General features: G+C 47.9%; 3 protein-coding genes across 3 annotated transcripts; 2 read left to right on the forward strand and 1 right to left on the reverse strand.

The window, feature by feature from the left end:
- Window positions 1-1,246: 1,246 nt before the first annotated feature.
- Window positions 1,247-2,237, forward strand: CDV56_103107 (phosphotransferase family protein; the record flags this gene model as incomplete). The annotated part of the gene is made up of 2 exons (XM_026756726.1): window positions 1,247-1,279; window positions 1,329-2,237. 2 exons carry the CDS (start codon window positions 1,247-1,249, stop codon window positions 2,235-2,237), a joined length of 942 nt encoding a protein of 313 aa, XP_026610939.1.
- A 3,057-nt stretch (window positions 2,238-5,294) lies between these two features.
- On the reverse strand, window positions 5,295-6,140 carry CDV56_103549 (uncharacterized protein; the record flags this gene model as incomplete). The annotated part of the gene is made up of 1 exon (XM_026757168.1): window positions 5,295-6,140. The coding sequence occupies one exon, from the start codon at window positions 6,138-6,140 to the stop codon at window positions 5,295-5,297; it is 846 nt and encodes a 281-aa protein (XP_026610940.1).
- A 5,315-nt stretch (window positions 6,141-11,455) lies between these two features.
- CDV56_104172 (uncharacterized protein) lies at window positions 11,456-13,842 on the forward strand (the record flags this gene model as incomplete). The annotated part of the gene is made up of 5 exons (XM_026757791.1): window positions 11,456-11,500; window positions 11,551-12,794; window positions 12,844-13,066; window positions 13,119-13,679; window positions 13,816-13,842. The coding sequence occupies 5 exons, from the start codon at window positions 11,456-11,458 to the stop codon at window positions 13,840-13,842; spliced, it is 2,100 nt and encodes a 699-aa protein (XP_026610941.1).
- Between the last annotated feature and the right edge of the window lie 4,278 nt (window positions 13,843-18,120).

Consider the following 18,120-nt stretch of genomic DNA (forward strand, 5'->3'; position numbering starts at 1 on the left):
TCAGACTGGCTGAGAGAATGGGAATTCCTAGGCCCAAGAAGCTGTCGGAGGCAGCAGGCCGACTGCCTTCAGTCTGAACCAGTACTTGACTCCTCTTTGGTTACGCCTGGCCCTGTCGGAACGAAAATGTCAACTATGTTTTAGGAATCCGCAATGATTTAGATGATGCATTGTACCTTGCAAGCTTTCTCCTGATGCTCTATAGGACTTTTAGTCCATTGCACACTTGAACACGCCTAACTTCAGGCCTACTAGTGAAGTAGGAGAATGCAGGCCATCCGTACATACTCATTCTATGTTGCCGAGCGGGTAAGATTGGAGGATCGTCCCGAGGAAGCTATGTCGCAGGCCTTTGAAGGCTCAACTGATCGCATTAGCAGGGCTTCAGTCCTAATGATAACCATGTAATAACCCAGAATTAAGGCAGTTTGTCAACATTGACAGAGAAGTCTTTTGCATGATGGTGCCATGCTTTGGGTGCACTGAAAGGCTTTGATCCTATTGCTCAATCTTTCCCTTCTGTTTAGGCGCCTTGCTGAGGCCGCCAAGGAGGAAGATAAGATACGTCGGCAGCAGGAGAAAGAAGAGAAAATATGCTTGATTGAAGAACAAAAGAGAATAAGGGCTTATAATAAGAGTCTACGAATGCAGGAAGCGGAGGAAAAGAGACGCCAGAAAGAGGAGGAGAAAGCTGCGAAACAAGCTTCTCTACAGCTTCAAAATGATGTTAAACAGACTAATAAACGTAAGAAGAACTGTACTGTGTCTACTATAGAAAAGAAAAAGGATAATACCTATAGGAAAAGTGAGGAAGAAGTGGAAGAGGCACCTGTTACTGTAAATAGCGCACCCAGCGACACGGCTCAACCCCTGTCCTGCTGACGTGTCCTCTTCCAGCAGCACTCTCCAAATTTGTGACGTAAGCGGGTAGCTTAGTAACTGCGCCAGGCACGTGAGGTACTAGTGGTCGCGCTGATAGCGCTCGGCGACATGGGGACCTCGAAAACGATAGCAGTGATAATGAAGAAGCCAAAGAAAATGATTTCGCTGCTCTCAGGGTTCATCAATTTTTAAACATAATACCAGCGCCTATTATTTGTAAGTGTTCAGGATTGTGCAGCAGGCATCTTAAGTTCTTCCGCTCCGAGAAGTCTGTCATTAACGCTCCTCTAAGGAGCACAAGCGATACACTTCGTCTGTTCTTAATGCAAGAGTTCGAAAAAAGGCGTACCATAGAATGATAATAATGGCGGAAGAAGTTTCTTTTGATATTAATAATGTAAGTATATCACCTTTTATGTTTGCAATCCCACTATAACATATCATAGCCTTCCAAGCGGAACGTTCGACAATATGTCCACGATTTGTTATCTTCTCCTTCTCCTATCAACGTACGTTACGCGCCTTCAATAGAAGACCAAGCACCACCTATTGTGACACGTCAAGAGATCTGGAATGGACGAGACCTATGCCCTCACCGAGTCAGTGGCTGCAAAATACTGGAGATCGGTGAATCCAAGATCTTGAAAATGGGCCTTACAGTCACCATGGGAGAAGCTGAGGCTATGTGTCTCGTCCGGAATTCAACATCAGTTCCTGTTCCAGAGGTGCTCAATGCTTATATGATTGAAGATATTGGATTTATCTTAATGAGGAAGATACCGGGTATTCCTCTTGAGGCATGCTGGGAAAGTCTTTCTGAGGATTCCCAGCAATGCATCCTGGAGCAACTCCGAGTCTATGTACATGAGTGGCGCAGAGTTGAAGGTACTTTCTTCGGGTCTGTAGATCAAGGACCGTGTGAAGATATCATCTTCAAGCACCCATGGGGAGAGAAAAACCATCAATACGGGCCCTTTCAAACCCGAAAGGCATTCAACCAGGGTGCTGTTAATGCGCTTAAGAATTCGAGACCTGGTGGGCAACTGGTCGATGAGGATGACTACCGCCTAGCAGAAGAGATTCTCGCATCAGGGGAGAATGGACAAGACGAGAGAAAAATCTTAACTCATGGTGACCTACACCCCACTAATATTATCATCAACGACGGTAAGGTAGCTGGGATTATTGACTGGGGTGCAGCGGGGTACAGTATTGCTGCAAGGGAATACTTCGGCTTGGTTTGGGCGACACCGGATTCATCATGGAGAAGACTTGCATCTACCATTCTCCCCTCAGATGAGTATGATTTTTGGGCTAAGGTGAATTATTCCATGACTGACTACACGGGCATCTAAGTACGTACATAAGCCACTCCCTACCTTCTTCCTCTCAGCCAAGCTCATGGATGTTGTTTTCAGAAGCCAATCCAATCATTCCCACAATCTTTTGCAAGTTCCTTTGCTGTCATTCCAACTCTCTTACTCCATTTCTCGGCAGTTCCAGATTCAACAAGATCCTCTGCCTCAAGAGAAATTAATGCATCAACTGTCCAATCCTGGCATCTCCGTTTACCATCCCTGGGGGCTGGCTCTTTTTGAATGATCTTGATTGCCTCCAACCGCTTTTTTGCATCCAGAACAGCGATTTTGCACATCCCAACTGCTTGCTTGGTTTTGATTGTGGTTGCTTCACGACGGTCAGGTTGATACCACAGCTTCTTTAAGTCGATAACCTGGACGTGATAGAGGTCCCCGAAATCATCCTGGGGTTTATAAAAAAGGAAACCCCAGTGGCATCGGTGATTAGGGTCTTCACCAGTCCCAAAGACTTCGATGCAGAGATGGAACGCCATGTTTCTGGTAAAGTGCACTTTGCGTCATTCAGCTGGAGTTCGTTGGGCTGGGTAATGTTGAATGCTTACCCTTAGCTATATTTTATCGTGAATCTGAAGAGCGATGTGGAAACGAACACTATCAATTCTGGATAAGGTCGCTGCCCCCTTTTATGCTATTTTCCGGCTACGAGATTGAAATCAGCTTCTGTCATACTACCTGCCCATCGTAGTCCCGCGCGTATACTCGAGAGACTGGGCCAATAGATTTACTAGGCTCTCTTTTGGAGGGGGGAAGGGCATTCATCACGCATCCTGAGCCGCGAACACTTTTAGCCTTGCCCTCGCAGGCTACATAAGCGTTTATGGAGAGCACATGATTGGCTCACTCTTCCCGTTCACGATGACTCGTAGCGCCGCTTGAGTATTTTATGTAGACGCGGTGCGAACCATTTGCGGAAGTGCAAGTCTCCTCGCTAGTTAGTTACGGATTTCCAATTTATTGCCAAAGAGAATCTTCCTTGGTCGTCTGGGATTTGCCTGCTGCAGCTATTTGGAACGTCGTATGTGGGTGGGATGCAATGCGCCTCATTCTTGGTTTCTACTGCGACGCACATAGAAACGTCATACTTCCTGTCACGCTGGGAAGCAAGCGAGGAGGATGGGCTGAAGAGGATTCTCTTCCACCGCCGGCTGGTGGTCCCTTTTAGAAAAGTCCAGTCTTCCGGTTTCCAAACGCAGCGAATGGGCGGCGCATAGGGTGATAAGGTACTATGGCTCCCGTTCAACTATCGAAGTATACCTGTTCGGCTGTCAAAGGCGGCAACATTGCTCTTGGGCATGAGGATGGGTGGATCTTCATTATCGGTCTCTGTATCCCTATAGCGCAAATATTTTAATACATACTTTCTTCTCTTTATAGTATCTACTTGTGTCAATACGAAGCATCGGGAGAGCCTGGCTTCCGTCGATTGGTCTGAGGAAGCGCCTCGACGGATTGCGAAGGAAGGAAATAGCGAGACTACTACTTTTATAAGATCGATCATATCAGTTGATCTATATGGATGAGTCAGGTTGAAATGACAACGCTCCAGATTTCTAAATTTCACTATCTTTCAGGAAGGTATGGTCCACTCACCCCAGTCGCGCGACCAAATGGGACTATGCTTGCCTATACATTGCCGTTCATCAGAGATGTTGCTATCAACCGATGTGTTTAACATTGTTTGAGGAGCGCCTTCGCGATGGTTATCAGTCAACTGGAATTGGTACTGCTGTGGATAGGATTACAATAAAACTCACCACCTAAATTAGAACTGTGTTCGTGTTGCCCATGAATTGACTCACTGCTAAACAGATCGCTCTCTCGGCCTGAGTGCTGTGGTGCAGAATTCCGGGCCGTTTTCCTGCTGCTGAGGGAATGTCTGTTCCTAAGGCGCTTCTTGGTTGAAGTTGAGGGAATTTGCGATGCAGAACTAGTCCACTGCGAGATACATTTGCCGTGTTTTCTTCTGAACGCCTCCTGTAGGCGCTTTCGACATTCATCATTGTATAGTGTTTCTCCATATTCAATCAGTGCGTCAATTTCGATAGTTTGTATCTTGCTCTTTTCAAAACTAATGGCGAGTTAGTAGAAGGATGCATAGTAGCAACAAAGCACTAACTCTTCTATAGCATGCTCGAAAGGAGCCAATACCCACTCCCTTTGTGGTAGTGATGCCCACCGTTTTCCAAATCGTTTTAAACGAGTACACTTATCGCGCAGCTCCTTGCTGGGATTGCCGTGATAAGCCTGTTCCAAGATGCTCTGAACAGCGGTGGTAGTGCGCTTGGTGTTCAAGTGCTGCTTAAGGGTTTTCAATCGCATTGTTTCTTTGTCGATGATATCATGGAGGATAACAAGAAGAACCCTGCGGCACGCGGGGTGGGCTTTTCATCACTAGAGCTGTGCTCTAAACAGTACCGCACCATCTCAGCCCATGCGAAATGGCTCGAACCCCCAGAATTTGTTTGGGTCCTCAGTCCAATCCCTTGAATTCTGTGCACTGTTTTCTGTTTGGCAACTCCAGTTTTTGGTGAGTTTGACAAGCCTTTTTAGGTGTTCAGCTGATGACTTGCTGCCATCTGTCCATTCCCAGTTTTTAAACCATCTCGACGGGTCTGTGCGTGGATGCGCTTCTAGTAGTTTATTGCGACATGACTTGCGGAGCCTGCGATTCTTAGGTATTTCTAATATTATTCTCGCACACTCCTTCTTTTGTCAGAATTATATGCGTAGATGCTGGTAAGTATGGCCTTACCGGTTCGCCAGCCGCTTGGAGAGCGACTGCAAGCTCTTGAAGCTGAGCAAATAGGTGGGGTGCTACTCTGCTTTCCATGGTATATCGTAGCGGATTGAACGGTGGAGAAAGTCCAGCTTGGAAAGTTGGGCCAGAGCCGATCTTAAGTGATGTGCCTCCTAGCGCGCAGTCACAAAGTACCCAGATGCCAAGAATACGATTGATTTGTTTAGTTTGATTACATCAGCTGCCGTCCCCTCCTCTGATAAATGAAGAAATACGAATTTAAAAAGCCTATTCCTTCAGCGCCGTCTCCAGACCCAATAGGATATAGCAGCCAATGCCAACCCAGCTACGAATATGCCTTTGCTTGACACCACGCATGAACTCCCCTTGTTCTCATTTTCCAAAACGACAGCATCCAACGCTTCGACTAGACGAGTTGAGCTCTGATAGGCACCTTGAGTCCAGCATTTCTCAATTATTGACCCAATCCAGATGTCTTTTGTGCTAGGGAGGGTTTCCCTCCGCGGCCATGTGGCTCGGGAAGCATGATTTTCGTGGAGATCGAACTTGCAGGGTTTTCCGGTCACAACCTCATACATAACAGCGCCCAATTGTCCGATATCAGTTTGAATCGAATATCCATTGTCATCAGCTGTTTCCATATTGGTATGAAGAGGCATTATTGTCGATTCGGTAAAGTCGCAAAATTTGATGTTGAGATCGGAATCAAGGAGGATATTTCGGCAAGCAATATCTGCAACGATAACTGAACGGCGGTGTATATGAGATAGAGCTTGAGCCATCTGCCGGAACCATGAAAGCTGGCGAGATTTAGGTGGCCGATTCTGTGATAAATAGGAGCGGAGATCCCCATTTCTCATGAAGGCAAGTTGGATAGTTGTGGGAGAGAAGCTGACACACGGTAAAACACCTTCACATTGCTCGAGACGCTGATAAACCTCTTGCTCCCTCTGAATGACACTGGTGTTTAAGTCCACCTCGTCGTCCGAGCTTTGCAGGTATCTTAAAGGCATTTTTACGGCGACGCCATTTTGGAGAATGACTAATCCAGACCGACCGTACCCAAGGAGCTGGTCCTTGGATATCGGATTGCCTTCAGTGTCTAGGAATGGCGTAGACATTTTTTTAAGTAAGAGGAGAGGAGGAAAAATGTGCTTGATTTTTAATGATAGGCAAAGCACTAATAAGTGACTGGTTTCGTTGAACACAGCAGTAGAGTTAAATACAAGGAATGGTGGATTGCGAAGATGAAAACCAGGGGTACATGTTAAATCAATAGACCCGCGGGCGAGTCGAATGATTTGTGGGGCAGGCCGGATGTAGTCTAGTCAAGAACGCGGTTAGCCTTCTTCCACAGCTGACAGTCAAAAGGATTCTTACCTTAGGCTCCAACTTTTACGCTTGGCGCCCCAGAGGTCAGGGACCCACCACTACTACCACCGGTTCCTCCTTTATCGTCCTTCTTGTCAGATGGTCCCCGTGGTTTCCGATGCCTGGGGCAGTCCACTTTGCGCCTTGTGGAGCTGCCTTGCGAAGTTGGAGTTAGAGTTTGGCATTGCGTCCCACGTCTTTGAGCCTCAATACACCAATCAACCCTATCTTCTTCTGGATCGAACTCGATGCAGTTTCCAGTCTTGTTCCCGACACAATCGGGAAAGCTCGCTGGGGTCTTCCATCTCTGAAAACACATGTTCAGGTCTTTTGCAACTTGATGTTATAGAATTCAATGAATGAGACGATAAATCTTCACAGGTATGCTTGATTATGCACATGTAGACCTCTCTATATAAAGCTTTAGCGTAGGGCAACATATTAGATTAGTCAGCGCTTAGATAGGCCCAGCGGATAGTCCGCTTTGGATTCATGGCCCCTGAGTTGGAACAATCAACACAGCACGTAAGAAATCATCTAGCGAATCTCACAAGAGCCTTGATTCTCGACCCCACAACCAAATCACTAGTTCCTTGGAGTCCTTCCACCGTCACAGATGCCCGGGACGCAATAGTTACTATCCTCAAACATGGCCAGCAATTCTTCCTGCCACCAATCCTTACCATCTCTAATCCTTATCACCTCAAATCCGTACCACTTACCACCTCCAATCCTTACCACCTCCAATCCTTACCATCTTCAATCCTTACCATCTCCAATTCTTACCACATCCAATCCTTACCACCATAAATATTACGTCCACCCAAGTTGCTATCGATGCATCCAGATCTACTGCAACTAGGCTTAGCCTCCATGCGTACATTAGTGATGATTGACAAGCCAATAATTTTATACCGGGAATCGATCTTGCTTTTCTCTACTCTAAACTATACCCACAGCTTTAGTTCATGCATCACAACTTTTAGATACTCTAGATTTATGAAGGACAGGAACAATAGAGTTAGCTATCCAATCACCTTAAAAGTTCGTCTTATGGTTAGCGCAGGTTAAGGACCGTCCATTGCTTCAGATCTTGACAGTTACAGGGGTAGACAACAACGTTGTATTATCCTATGGGCGCAGCAAAATCGATATACGAGAAGAAGCATTACGCGCCTCTCATGTTGGTTGCATGCTTCTAAATCCGGAGAGAAATGTTAGGGTGTGTCTGCTCAAAGCAACTCTGGCTGGGATAAAGAAGAACTGGCAACAGCTACTTTCCCGCCTAGCAAGGACGGTTCGGCGGCGCCTCTGAAATCGTTGTCCCATGTCCCATGTATGTCAACTGTAATACAGTACTGTTGTCATAGGAAGCTAGCAAACCCATTGTTTCCAGGAAAATCCCTCATCACATCTCGTCTTTCCCAAAGTTAGGAGTATAATCTTACAATTTGATATTCACTACCGAATCAATAACTTGCATACAATGGCGATAACCGCCCATGCGTAGCGAAAAGATTTAAAAGTAACTGCTTTCCAGACTGCGGACATCGCATTGGTTTACCAGATTCTCCTGGCAGATTCCTTTCAATACATGTTCCATCAAGATCTGTACAACGCTTGGCAAGCTTTACCCGTCAAGTATGGCCTTTACCGAAGCCGTATCTGAAGCCGTATCTGTCTTACTCTGTTGCCTTTGGGCTGTGATCGGACGTCAAAGTCAGGATACCTCTGTCACATCTAAGCAAGCGCGGCCAACCTCCGCGACTCAATGCCCAGGACTAATACCTGCCATGGAAGTGCCAGTTAAAGGTATGTTATGCTCTGTCTCTACACTAACGACTGCGATGCATCATCCTGGCACACGTCACGTTCAGCCCAAGCTAATTCAACCGGCCTTGTTCAAGATTCCTCGAAAAACGGAGGACAGAATCTCACTAGTGATGAGCTCCACCATAAGCCTTCACTTTAAAGTATCCGAGAGCCAGTTCTTATTGCTCCACCTTCCATACCGGTACCAGACAAGGGGGTGTCATACTTCGCCACGGTCACTACAGAACATCATCCCAGCACATGTCTGGCAGAATATGACCGAGAGCAAACGAGCATTGTGCACGGAATGCAAGTAACTGACTCACGTCAGGGGGACCTTAGTGGAGACGCAGAGGCTAGACCTTTGACTGCATCGTCGATCCTAGACTTGGACGGGCTGATCGATGAGCGCCCATAGCCACCCAGGGACTCCTTCCAAACCTGGGTTTCGCGCTCCATCAAAATCAAGCAGCCCGTACACGGAGAGAAATTCTAGCAAGGAAAATTTAGCGATTGGGCAATCAGACTGGGATAAGCTGGAGAAGGAGTGGAAGATTGTCTGGCAAGTGTGGTATATTGCTTCAGCTGGCTACGAAGAGCTTGACTACCAAGTTTGACTTTCCCATATGTGTAATTAGTGCACCCAGGACACCACTTCAGGATGAGTTTATGTGCTGCATATAAACAAACATGAAAGGATTCTTATTCTTTGTGTCTAAGGGTGTTGTGTCTATAAGGATGAAGCCATATTGCCTAATAGAGTTCAGATTCCTAGGCCTAGACTCTCCGGGGGCAATGATATTCTCCACTATTTACTATTTCCTGTTGCAAAATTCTGAATGGTATTAGCTCGCCATAAGCCTGCCTAGAGATATGGATCAAGGTTGGACAGTGTGGAGTTGACCTTGACCTACTGCTGTGTTAGCAAAGAAAGTAAAGCCCCACGAACGATACAAACTATACTCCACTTTGGTGTTCTTCGCTTCTCCAAGCTCAGGATAAGAGCCTTTCATTTTAACGATTGCCTCCTCGACCACATTCTGTGCTGAGGACTGTCCCTACGAACAAACAGAGGGAAAATGCGAGAACGTTGTCTAAGGAATGAAAAAGAGTTCTTTATGAGAGCAGTTCTTAAGGCACCACAACAGGTTAAACAAAGATTTTTAAGAAGGCGAGAGCATTTGGAGTTTGCCACTAATGGTATATATAAAAATATTGAAACCAAAACGATGATAGACTACACTCATTACATACGCTAACCCGAGGAGCAAGTTTGAAATCAGGACGGTTTTCTACAGCCCGAGGAGCCCAAAACGCAGCTTCCAGTTCATCAGCCTCAAGAACATGGATTCTGTACTCTCTGTAGCCCTTAGTGTTTGTCCTGGAACCACAGACAAGGTGATTTTATCGCTTTCATATAATTTCGTCGTTGGGTCAGGGAGCAAGATGTTGCCCGAAGAGTTGCCTAAAGCACAAGAATTCATGAGAAAGCATCCACTTGCATCACTAGTGTAGGATCTTGCTCAAGTATGTCTCTACTGTTCAGATCCTTGCTAGAAACTGCATTCCCTGGGAGTCGAGGACATTGACTGTTGCGGGGTTCGATATCCCTAGTTCCCAGGTCCTCCAGCGGGACCAGCCTAGGACGCACTGACCACCTCGAATCCTTACCACCTCCAACCCTTACTAACTTGGACTTTTTACCACTGACTACCTCGAATCCTTACCACTCACTACCTTGAATCATTACCACCTTTACATCCACCCAGTTGCTATCAATGCATCCAGACCTGCTGCGAACTAGGCTTAGCCTCCATGCGCACATTAGTGAATTTATGAAGGACAGGAATAATAGAGTTAGCTATCCAATCACCTTCAAAGTATTTCTGCAGGTTAAGGGTCTCATCCTACTCTAAGAAATTTTTCTAGTCAACCCAGAATACTGATTCTGGAATCGAATCGTCCAGGCGCTGCGCGACTCTACTTGACGGTTTAGGAATTCAAAATGATTCGAGTGTGGGTCGTTCAAGGGCTTCTACCCTGGCTCTGCGCTTCACTTTTCACTACTAAAATGGGTAATTTGATCATATTATTAAGGCCTCAAGGATCACAGCTTTGTGTTCGGAAGAGAGACAGAAAGAAGTTTATATGGAAACGGCACAGCTAGGGAGCAGTCTAGGTAATATCCTCAGAACAGATGGCGCCCTAACCTAAATGACCATGACCAGGACGACCGACTGTGCTAGACGAAGGCGATGGTGCAGAAGACATTCATGAAAGCCAACACACGCCCACCATCGACGTGGCTGATTCTGCCCCTGTTTACCCAATCCTTGAATGCCCGCTATGTCCATTGGGGAATGCCCTCATACATTTAGATTACGGCCATGTTTTTTGCTACAGTTGCATTGCAGATGCTATCTGGAAAGGTAAAGGGGAAGCAGAATCATTAGAGTGCTGCTGCACGCATAAAACAAGCATAGAATCCCACGGCCATCCCGCCAACAGACCTCTTGTGTTGGTCCCTTACCCAAAAGATCCCACGCGACATTTGCATCTATGAAATGCACGATGGATTATTGAGCTTGATTACATGTGAAAGTCCCATCTGCAATGCATTCCCATGTTTAATTACTTAGCTGCAGACTGTACGCAATAATGCCTCCCTAAACCTATCAAGGGAGGCAAACTTTGGTTTTATCCTACTTCTGTTAAAATCGCTGAACTCCAATGAAATTTATGAAAGCTCATCTACCTACCTACTAGAAGGCTGGTGATTTTACAACATTTTCAGTAAATCTATGCCTCCAGGTCGAACCATGTAGTGTAGTATAGGGAACAACACTCCTCTAAGATCAGATCATCGTGCTCTGTTAAGAGACTGGTCAATCATTTATCTGCTAGCAAGCATCCTTTTTCCACGCTATTTGCCTGGGATGAGCCCACAACAACAGCTTTAAGGACCTTACTATTCCCAAGAAAGGCTATTACCTGATAAGGCACAACTAGCTTGCCTTTCAATATCCCAGGATACTGAAAAGCCGGAGGTTAAGACCTATATACCACCCATCCCCTTCTTTTTCTTCTCTGACCGCCCTCCCGCTTTCAGCACCCCTTCATCAAGCCTCTGTTTGTCCTCCCTACTGGTTCATCCTTGAAGTATTTTACTTGCGTCACCCCGCAAGGTAACATGTCTGATCAATCAGCAAGAACCCTAGACGAGCTGGTAACCGCGCTTCGAAGGTTTGTTGAGATGGTTTCTTCTCATCCAAAAATTGAACTTCAGGGGATCCCAGAGGTATGTGAGACCCCACCAGAGCAGAGAAAATTACTAATCAGGCATATTAGTTCAACACTTTAATTCATCGGCTGTGCGAGAAAGCCCCAATAGCCGCTCGAGCAATTGTGGTTGCAATACAGAACTTCAACCCTCAAGAGCAGACCATGCCGGGCAAGGGCACTCTAGCAGAACACAAGCGGAAGCTAAACAATGACCCCTTATACCGACCACCTAAGTCTGCCAAGCGCACAGCTCTGAGTAGCCATGTGTCTAATAACGAACCCAGCTCCGCTCAGATTGATCATCTCATCGCAGAGGCCGTTACAGAAGAAAGCACCAGACAGGATGATAGCGGTGACCATTCAGCGGAACCGCTATCGCCGCTAGATCAGGAGAACTCCGAGGATACTGGCTCCCCGGGAGAAGGGAATAGCTTGTCCATCGGAAGCACCCTGGACATAAGTGGGGATATGAAATGTAGCACTAAGATACTTGGTGTGGTATCAGCACCGAGCAAACTGGACACATCCCAGTCCCCGGTCTTAACCGACTCGAAGCAAGACGGGGAGTTGCCAAGATCACCTGAGATGGGTCTGACAACACTGGTAGATGATGGACATCCCCCATCCCAGACAGAAGAGATTTATGGAGGCAAAATACCACCATCGCCAGAGAGTATCATGCCACAACCTGCACCAACACCAGACCCGTCTTTAGCGGATGCGGCCCCCATCACGCCCCTTAAGGCAGCTGAGATAATCTATAAGTTCAGCAGATACCAGGATGGCCCTTCAAGGGAAGTCCATGCAAGGATACTTCAGTCCCTTAAAGGAGATAATCCGGAAGCAGCAGCAGCTCGTTGGGACCAATGGTCTGATGGCTCGATGTGGATTCATGTGCTTGAAACGGGGTCATCCAATACCAAAAGGGCTACTATCTTCAACATGTTGGAGTACATGGGAGCCAGTGAATGGTATGATGGTCAGATTGAGCTTGCAGAAGGAACAATCCTCACCACCAAGGGCCAGCCAGTAGGCCGTCGAGGCGCAGCCACTTATGTGCTAAATAGAATGCAGGGCCTGCGAATGGGTTCCGCGAGGCAAGGGAGGTGGATTAGTGGTATCGGAAGGGTGACATTAGAAGAAGACGGACCAGAAGTCCCACTAGAAGAGAGTGGTGATGTCAGCCTTACAGAGAAAGCAAGAAAGTCGGAAAGAAGTCGCTTCGGATTCCAAGTCAGCCGGGGCCGGATATTGAGTACGAAGCTTGTTAGAGAACTTGGACTTGGGGTTCTGTTCTGCCCTAAAATTTGGTAAGTCATATTATTTTCTAACGCTTCCTCCACTAATAATAAATTGTAGGAACTATACAAAAATGACTGCAAAGCAACTTGATATCCTAATTAGACGCATTAAAGCAGACTCTAGTCTGATGAAACTACTTCGCGTCCTGAGCCCACAATTGGAGCTGCTGGTTAAGCAGGGGTCTCCAGATCTTCGCAGTTTCTATGAGGATCTAAAAAGGGAGGAGCTTGTATCAGACAAGGAGCTTCGTGAGCTGAAAATACCATTTGCCCTGGAGAGCGTAAGTAATAAGTGCCCAATGATCAGACTACTCACTGACCCGATCACATCAGGACGCCTTACCAGACAGTGAACTGGATGCTGCGATTGATCGCCTGATTGAACGCGTGAGTACAAAGCTCTTTAGCAAGACTATGCTAGGCGATGATGATACAGTTACAGTGAACGGGAGCGTAGAGTTATCTTGTGATATCTTCCAGCGACTCCGCCGAGATGAATGGCTCGACACTTGGACTATCATTGCAGGCATGCAGATATCAGACAAACCAGCGTTTATCAGGCACATTGAAAGCGTTCCATTGGATGAGATGATTGGACGCAGTGGACGACCGAAGCAAATTAAACAGCCTCTGGCAGGCTTGGCAAAGAAGATCGAGAAGTACCGCAGTGAGGCCAAGGAAATCTTTGGGACTGGGACCTGTTTGGTATACTTCTGCCCAATAAACCACAGAAACAACCACTTTACGCTCCTTGAAATAAACGAACGCGAAAAAGTGATACGCCACTATGATTCCATGGCAGACCCAGCAGTTGTCAAAGGCGACAAGGGGACGCGCATATCGGATCTGGTTAAGGAAGAATTCGGTAGATTGAAATACTCGTACAGTGAAGCTGTAAGTATTTGATTACCCCAAACCCTCCTAGAAAAGTCTAACCAGCATAGCCAACTCCGCAGCAGAGAGATAACTGGAGTTGTGGTGTGCGGGTTATCTGGAATTTTAGAAGGCTATCTAACGGTTTCCCAATCAGAACATGGACCACGGAATTATGCCCTAACCGCATGAAACTGGAGATAGTAGAAGGCTTAGTTGCATGCGTTGAGAGCAATACCATGAGAAGGGGTAGATAACACGAATGACTGTCTAGGAAATGATTATTATTAGTGGTAAAAGAAGAGTATTCAAAACCTGTGAATGGGTAGGAGTATCTTCATAGTTAATTGCAGTACATCCAACAGCATTCAGTAAGCTGATCCAGTACCTTACAGCTGGTGGTGGTGGTGGTGGTGGATTCATACCCTGGCCCCTCGCCTTGGCGATATGCAGGACACAACTATCGCTATCTCTATATACATATCTAATTACATTGAACCATTACATCCCGACGAATTTAGAGCCTCGTCAAGGCCTGTGGCGGCCTATGTGCCTGGTATTCTGTTCTGCGGCCCTTGTGGCGCGCGGCTTCGAAACCTCTGAGATGCCTCTGCAAAGTCCAGTACGTACTGCACCCAAGATGCTACTGTCCTGCGTGGTGTCTTTCAACTTACCTTCCTTACCTTGCGGTCCTCCTCCCAGCATATCTGCAATGTTATTGAATGCATTTCCGACTTTCCTCCGTAACTCCTGTCGCAGTTCTTTCAGTTTTGGACAGTCCACAAGCACATGGACCACTGTTTCCTTAGCCCCGCATTCGCATTTGTCATCTTCCCGGAAGCGATGCCGCTTGCCATGCGTCGCTAGCCATGAGTGGCCGGTTCGGAGTTGTGTGAGCAGGTAGGCTCGATTGCGTGGGAGCGAGCCGTACATCCGCCGGGTGTGGATTGAGGGCAGAGCCGTGTCGATCCGGCGGAGGTGCCCTCCTTTCTTGGAGATCTTCCATTCTTGCTCCCATTCTTTCTGGATCTTGCGGTAAATAAACCCTTTCTCTCGCGAAAGGAGGTGTTGGAAGGGGTGCCCCTTGTCTGGGCCTACTGCTTCTTTGGCCAGGCGGTCTGCTGTATCATTCCCTGGGTCATCACAGTGTCCCGGGACCCACTGCAGGCGGAGGGGAATCCCACGCGCCTTCAACTCCCTGGCCGACTGGAAGATGGCCTGGATGATCCGCTGCCCAGACTTGTTCCATGAATTTGCTATCGCTTGTAGTGCGGACATGCTGTCACTAAGGATAGTTGCCGGCTCCTGGTTTGTGCTTGGGGCCTCTTGGTTCTTCTGCGTGATCTGGTAGACCAAACTAATAGCATAGTATATTGCCATGAGCTCTGCAGCATACACTGACCAGTACTCCATTGAACCAATACAGATCTGCCGGGATTGTATAATGCTTTGATTCTGGTCAAGGGCTACCGCTGCGGCCCCTAGATGGTTCTGCTGCCCGGATGCATCAGAGAACACTGCAATGCCTGCTGCTCTCTGTCTGGCTGAAGCTTCTTCCTTTGCTTTCTCCCTGTCCAGTTCAATATTGATTTCGGTAAAGGCCGGGGTTCGCCACGGTGCCAGCGGCGTTGGATCGATCTTTTCCAGAGCTTGCAGACGGTCAAGATCCATCGTCCGCATGGTTTCTGCTAGAGGGAACCGAGAACCCGTTCCTATATGGGTGCTGCGTATCCTCGCTCGAGCCACTACTCCCTGGGCTGGGTGGCTCTCCGGCAGTGTGCTGAGGCGGGCGATCGCTATCTGTGCGCGTTGTTTAAGTCGCAGGTGGGTAGGTAGAATATGAGATTCAACCTCTAGGGCTGCTGTCGATACTGTTCTGAATGCTGAGAGCACCCGGATGAGGGCGGTCCTTTGGACTGTCCCCAGTAGCCTCAGATGTGTTTTGTCCTTAAGCGGGTTGTGCCAGACTGTGGACGCATAGTCTATCACCGGTGTCACACACGCCTGGTAGAGCTGTCGCATCTCTCCGGTCGGAGGTGACGCAACCCCCCGAGGGCTATGTTAATCTTAGTCGCTCTTTTGACTGCTTGCTGTACATGATCTTTCCACCGCATCTCCTTATCAAAGATAACGCCCAAGAGTTTCGCTGTGTCAGATGGTTTGATGACCTTGCTATTCATGATAATTTGCCCTATGCCATGTTCTCTTTTCCTTCTCGTCAGATGGATCAGTTCGGTTTTCTCCGCGGCGAACGAGGAACCAGTTCGTCGAGCCCAGGCCTCGATCCGAGGGATATCCTCTTCCTGGATCTTTTTGAGATTCTCCTCTGCTGATGGGCCTGCTCGCCATCGGAAGTAGTCGTCAATAAATGCCGAAGCTCCTCCGTGGTAATCAACTGGCTGATCGACCAGGTCAGAGTTGAAGAATCCAAACAGGATTGGCGACAGTGGGGATCCTTGAGCGAGGCCTGCATTTTCTAGTAGGGAGACCTCTGTTTGAAAGTCGTCAAAGGTGATGTTGGCGTGCCGGTTCTCCATGAAGCTGCGGATCCACCGCCTTGCTTTAATGGGGATGCCCTTGGCCCGGAGGCGGGCATCAAGACTTGTCTTGTTGACACCGTTAAAAGCACCTTTAAGATCAAACGCGACGAGAGTGACTACTTTGGATCGCAGCCATGCTCGGTCAATCGCGTTTGCTAGCACCAGGAGTGCTTGTTCTGTGTTGCGGCCTGGCCTCCCCCCAAATTGAGTCTCCGGGAGAAGCCTATAGGCCTCAGCCCAGAATGACAGCCTCCGGGCCATGACAGCCTCTAGTATTTTCCCTAGAGTGTTCAACAGCGAGATGGGCCGGTATGCCCCGGGTACCGTATAATCCGGTTTGCCCGGCTTTCGCAGCACTATAATGCGTGCCCGCTTCCACTTGTTTGGGTAGTAGCCTAGATCTACTGATTTTCTAAAGATATAAGTGACCACTGTCCGAAGGTGTGCCCATAGATGCTTCCAGACTAGGGTTGGGATCCCATCTTCTCCGGGGGCAGTGGTTCCTTTGGCGGCCTTGAGTGATCGGTAGACCTCCAGTTCAGTAATTGGCTCCCACAGTAGCTCCTCTGAGGGCGGCAAGCCGTCCTCTTCTTCCGCGTCGGCCATCTTGGGAAAGAAAGTTTCTAGGAATGCTTTGGCTTTGTCCTCATTATTAGTAATCTCCTCTGAGCCCACCTTCAGTGCAGGGATGCTCGCGTATGCATCTCGCGGCTGCATATATGTCGCCGCTTTCCAGAGGTGGCCTTCCCTGGCTTTGTCTAGGAACTCTTTCCAGTGTGTGGTCTTTGCCTTTTCAATGGCCCTGGTCCATTCCCGGCGCGTCCGGCGCATGACTTGGAAGAGAGCTATGGTTATTGGGTGGCCAGCGCCCAGGGTGGCGCAACTCTCCTGCCATTGCCTGCGTGCCTGGTTTACTCTAACCTGCTGTGTTTTGAGCTCTGGGGTGAACCATCGTTTCGAATATGGTGATGGCTTCTGTGTTGGCACCTGTTGATCAAGGACTGTAATTGTCGATTTAACAAGTTTCTCAACTGCATAGTCTAGGTCTGTGTTTGAGTAGATCCTGGGTTGTGGGCCCATAAGTTCCACTATGCTCTGTCCAATCTTGACCCAATCGGCTCGATCGTATGCCCTCTTTGGCTTTGGGCCTATGTTGCGTTCTGGCTGCAAGTTCCATTCTGAGTATGTTCCGCGGTGGTCCGATCCATAATGGTCGTGGTAGAGTTGGCATTTGATGAGCCTCGTCGGGTCGTTAGTTAGCGTGAGGTCTAGGACAGATGTTTTCCCAGGGTCGCTCAGTGACCAAAAAGTGGGTGTGCCTCGGGGCAGGCACCATTGGAGCCCTTGTGCTTGGAAGAAGTTGATTATCTCTTCTGCGTGTTCTGCAAAGATATGGTGGACAGGGCGATGGCTCCATGCTGGGTGATGGCGGTTGAAGTCCCCAGCAATAATGAGTTTGGTCACCTTATCCATTCCTGCGGCTTGCTGCTGGATGCTGGCTTGAATTTCTTTTAGTACCAGTTGGGCAGTGGTTGCATCTGGCGGCTGATATATTGCCGCTGGTGGGATGTACACTGAGAAGAGGAGATATTGCATTTCAGTGGTCCATATCTTGACTGCAGTGATATCAGGGTGGTTGCAGTGTATCTGCTGATGTGATGAGGTTGAGATCCTCTGATTCACATAGAGGAGGCTGCGGCATCTGGCTGATTCGTCAGCATATGTGGGGCGGTACAGTCGCCATGCGCTGTGGTTCACATGTGTGTGATATGCAGTGATCGGTGGTTCCTGGATCAATAATACATCAAGGTTCTGGGTCTGGGGGTCGTTGATAAGGGCTTCCATTCCCGCCCTGGATTTCATGATGTTCAACTGTAGTAGACGAAGGTTTGAAGATGTCATTGGGAGGCCTTGGGGTTAAG

Source organism: Aspergillus thermomutatus (genome assembly GCF_002237265.1).
Source record: "Aspergillus thermomutatus strain HMR AF 39 chromosome Unknown NODE_265, whole genome shotgun sequence".
Lineage (NCBI taxonomy): Eukaryota > Fungi > Ascomycota > Eurotiomycetes > Eurotiales > Aspergillaceae > Aspergillus > Aspergillus thermomutatus.